The sequence below is a fragment of the Physella acuta genome, unplaced genomic scaffold (assembly GCF_028476545.2).
Source record: "Physella acuta isolate Inbredline_101_S28 unplaced genomic scaffold, ASM2847654v3 ptg001215l, whole genome shotgun sequence".
Taxonomy (NCBI): domain Eukaryota; kingdom Metazoa; phylum Mollusca; class Gastropoda; family Physidae; genus Physella; species Physella acuta.
The window spans coordinates 151,279-155,880 of record NW_026732732.1 but is presented as its reverse complement, the minus strand read 5'-3'; the positions used below and the strand labels follow the sequence as shown (position 1 = coordinate 155,880).

Genomic DNA, 4,602 nt, shown 5'->3' with positions numbered 1-4,602 from the left:
TGGAAATTGATCGAAATACTATACTATTAAGTTATACGATGGGCCCTACACTTTTATTAAGTTATATGATCAGCCATACATTACTATTAAGTTATATGTTCGACCATACTCTTCTATTAAGTTATGTAATGGGCCCTACATGTAATGGGCCCTACACTACTATTAAGTTATACGATGGGCCCTACACTTTTGTTAAGTTATACGATCAGCCATACATTACTATTAAGTTATATGTTGGGCCATACTCTTCTATTATGTAATAGGCCCTACACTATTATTAAGTTATAGGATGGGTCATACACTTTATTAAGTTATATGATCGGCCATACACAGGCACTCATTTTGCAATCGCTGTGGCATAAGATCAAAGAGGCGGGCAGGATCTCGATTTCGGACACTTCAAACTGACAGATTTGGTTCAAAGTTGGTACTTGGGTCAAGACATGAAGAGAATGCAATTTGACTTTAAATTTTGACTTAATTGGATGCCTAATTAATTTTTTATGAATTAATTAAAACTGTGTCCAAATAAGTAGGCAGTATTATGCAACTATTCCGCACTAATATACGCGCGTGATCACGTTCATTAGGTGCGCAATGGTTTTTTATGCATGCAACTCTAATGTACATTTTAAAAATGTAAAGTACTGAAAGAAATTCATAAAAAATTGTTAATATAAAACGTATTAAAAAAATAACCAGCTTTTATTAGTCATTTTAAAAAAAAATCATAAAAAACGTTTTAATAACAAGCTTTTATGTAATAATGCACTAAAAAGTAGAAAATGTATTATACACCATTTAAATTACTATAAAGAAAAGCGTGGGTCACTTGAGTATCTATTGGATACCTTTACTAATACTTAAGAAGAGACCCACGCTTTTCTTTATAATAATTTAAATAGTAGTGTATTGTTTTTTTTCCTCCTTTTTAATGCATTATTACATAAAAGCTTGTTATTTAAACGGTTTTTGTGATTTTTTTTTATAAAATATTTTTTCAAACAAGTATAGCATTACAAAAATATAGTCTTATAATTCACGTGTAACTTTTGCTGATGGCTATATATTTATTGTTCGGATGGGGGGGGGGGGGTACACAAAACCTGTCGACGCCACAGTCTAGGACCTAGAGCAGGGGTCTCCAAACTTTTCAATCCGAGGGCCGCATTAACTATCAAATTTCATTTCGGGGGCCAGTTTCTTCCAGGCATGTCTTTGATTTTTCTGGGCTAAGTTCCTCAGCCATCACCAACAAACGGTTTTTCCGTGGACAAAAAGATCTCCGGGGGCCGGATGAGAGGACATCGCGGGCCGCATCCGGCCCGCGGGCCGTAGTTTGGAGACCCCTGACCTAGAGTATGCACTATTTTCAATTATTTTCTTTTTAAATAAATTAAAACAACTGGGCTGCGTTTTTTTAGATTAATACGTCGCTACGAAAATTATTTTTGGTGGATTTATATGAAATTTTTCACAATTGCGTCTAATATTATTCATTCAGACAACAGAGTTACTTTTTTTTTTTTTTTTTTTTTTTTATCTTTCCATTATTACTGTTAAAATAATTCTTTTTGGATTTTACAATGATGAGAAAGCCACACGGAGTGTTATGTTAGGTCTGTGGAAAAGGACTATTGTTTAAGCTGAACTTTCTCAACATCTCTACAAGACAATTTTTTAAATTCAGCTAGCTGTTTGCAATTAAAATTTGATCCTGATAATAATTTAAAATTACAAAACAAAGCCTATGCAATCCTTTTTATAAGACTTTTAGAAATGTTCTTGTTTTAATTTATACTGTAAACAATGTTTTCCATTTTTGAAAATTATTTATGAATTTCTTCGTACATGTAGCCTTTTTTTTGTGATCAAAGTTATAGGTTATCCTTCTTGGTTAATGTAAATGTATAAATGAAAATTTACGTAGTCGAATTAATTAAATACATTTTCTTGATTCGGATATAATTACATTAATTCATCTGAAATTTAAATGAGCAATATATAGGCCTACATTTTCCATCTACTAAAGTATCTATGAATATAAAGGCTAAAGTGGGAAAAGTTTTTTTCTTAGTTTGTATTTGTTAGTCAAATATGTGGCTATGTGTTTAAAGCAAACTTTGACATCTTTCATGAATAAAATAACATTGCTAGTTTGTTGCTGTTTTAGACGCGTTCGAAAACAGACAATTCTTTTTCTTAAAGTAATTTAACATTGCACTTACCGGAGATAAAAAGTTCAATCACACCTGAAATATTTTTATTACACTTGTCAGTTGTCTGCCCTGTAGTTTATAAGAACATGCTCGCGATTAAAATAAGTAATCTCACAAGAGGAGGGTAGGAAGGTACTGAATTGTCCCATTTGGGAAAACGGCCTTCAGACAAACGGCATTCGGGCAAGTGTCTTTCTTGAAAACAACCTGCTCCCTTAAGTAATAATTGTCTGATGCAGTAATCGCCAGATTTGTATGTCAGCAATTTTGAGTTATTTTGTATTTATGTGATTCGGTATCTGTGATTCGATATTAATCAGATTATATTCTCAGATTTCGGGTAATGAGAAAACATCAAATTCAGTTTTAACTGTGTCGAACTTGTACAGATAAAATATCATATTTAATCTAAAATAAAACAAAAACAACCCTACTTATGCCTCACGAACTTGGTCCATAAAATCCTACACTAACTTGTCCAGAACACGATTAAAACTCATTCTATACCAGGGGGTTTTCCACCTCCTGACCTCATTGTTTCGTGACCCAATTTTTTTACACAGCCCTCACCTACTTAAATGATTATAGCTCCTATGTTTTTCTAACCAGAATTATGTATTATACATCAAAATAAACAGAAATGAATTTTCTATAGTAATAAATGAAGATAATTGAGGGTTATGTTAAAGAAAGTAGTTTTTTTACATGTGAAAATGAGGTGTTAGTGTAACAACACATAAAAAAAAAAAAAATATTTCCTACTTACATAATCACAAGTCACCAACCACTTACCCAAACTTTATGAAACTTACACATTTTGTTGGTTATCCATATATACACAATGTATCCAAATATGAAAGAAAACACTTGTAAAATTAAAAAGTTATGCACAAAAAACTAAAAAGATTGAAAAGCTGAAAACAGGACATCTTTTTTTACAACTAGCATACTAAGATTTATAGTTACTCTTAGTATGCCAAATTCTAAAGCAGGGCTCCTTACATAAAAATGGTTGACCAGGACAATCTGCACATACATTGCTGGTTCTTTTGCGAGCACCTGGTTTACTACAGACCTGACAATTACGGTCTTTTTTAGCCGACATAGGGATATGTATTTTAGCGGCTAGCCGAATGGTTGGATTGTCAGTAACCAAATTCACACTTGGCTGTGGTTGCTGGGCTAGGGCAATATCCACAGGTTTCTCAACAAGTGATCTACCAGCTTCAGCTATAAGTTGAACAATCAAGTTGGACTTGAACTGAGCTAGACTGATCTTCGCTTGCTCTGGGTGAGACTCACGAAATAAAATCGCAGCGTTGACATGGCAGATTTCCAACAGCCAGTGGAATATTTTTTTCCACCACTCGTGGCTTTTTCTTTTGTGGCAGCCATAGTAGCCAACTAGCTGATCTGCTCTATCACAACCATTCATATTTTGATTATATAAATTTATGGCTGTTGGTTTTTCGACGTCACCACGTTTGGTTTCGATTAGTGTTTTGCTAACACTTCCTTGACTGGTCACAACTGACACAAACCTTTTAGCCTTTTTATCCCTAAATGCCACTGTAAGGTACTTGTTTTCATGCATGTACCACTTCATCTCCATATGGCTCAAGACAAGAGACTTGAGTGCAGGAGGGAAATTTTTCCGTCTTATGTCGACCGTGCCAGTATAATAATGACTCTGACGGCTGAGAAACTCAAGCAGAGGTACAGAGGTGTAAAACCTATCTGCAAAAATATGGTGGCCTTTTGTTAGTGGTGTCAACAATTTTTGAAAAACCTTCTCAGCCATGGTGCAATTTTTGTCTAGGTCTGGATGATAAGTAGTCTCAGAACCGTAGTACGTAAATAGTAAATAAATTTACGACATACCCCGTCTTATTGTCGCACAAGCCAAATGTTTTTATATGATATTTAGAAGGCTTTGTGGCATTGAACTGTTTGTTCTTCCACCTTCCCTTATATCCAATGACCATTTCATCGACAGATAAATTAAGACCGGGGTAAAATGCATCTTGGAATGATGCCATCAATGTATTGAGAAAGGGCTCAATTTTATCTTGCGACTCTGCCTTGTCACCAGCCGCATGTAAAAATGTGTGGTAAAGGGCCTGAAATCTGTTTCTGGCCATGGTTTGTCCATACCAAGGTGTAAAAAGGTGGGCTTCTTTTACAGACCAGTAGCTTTTTATTGAAGGCCTAGGGTTGAGGCCCATAGCTATCAAAATAGCAAACAATTTCAACAACTCTGGTCTCGTTACTGGTTGAAATTTGTAGTACACTGAATGCCTGAGCTGAGGAAACACTAATTTTCCCCTAGCATACTCATTGATATTAGCTAATAATAGCTCAATGATCTGGTCATTCAATAAAG

The 4,602-nt window shown here is 34.6% G+C and overlaps 1 protein-coding gene across 1 annotated transcript; it reads right to left on the bottom strand.

Moving 5' to 3' along the window:
- Nucleotides 1-3,168: 3,168 nt before the first annotated feature.
- Nucleotides 3,169-4,068, bottom strand: LOC131957164 (piggyBac transposable element-derived protein 4-like). Its single transcript, XM_059321896.1, has one exon. The coding sequence runs from the start codon at nt 4,018-4,020 to the stop codon at nt 3,169-3,171; it is 852 nt and encodes a 283-aa protein (XP_059177879.1). The 5' UTR covers nt 4,021-4,068.
- Between the last annotated feature and the right edge of the window lie 534 nt (nt 4,069-4,602).

Bases quoted from the DNA above. Each gene is read 5' to 3' on its own strand.
- LOC131957164 (XM_059321896.1), bottom strand. From the start codon at position 4,020: ATGGCTGAGAAGGTTTTTCAAAAATTGTTGACACCACTAACAAAAGGC.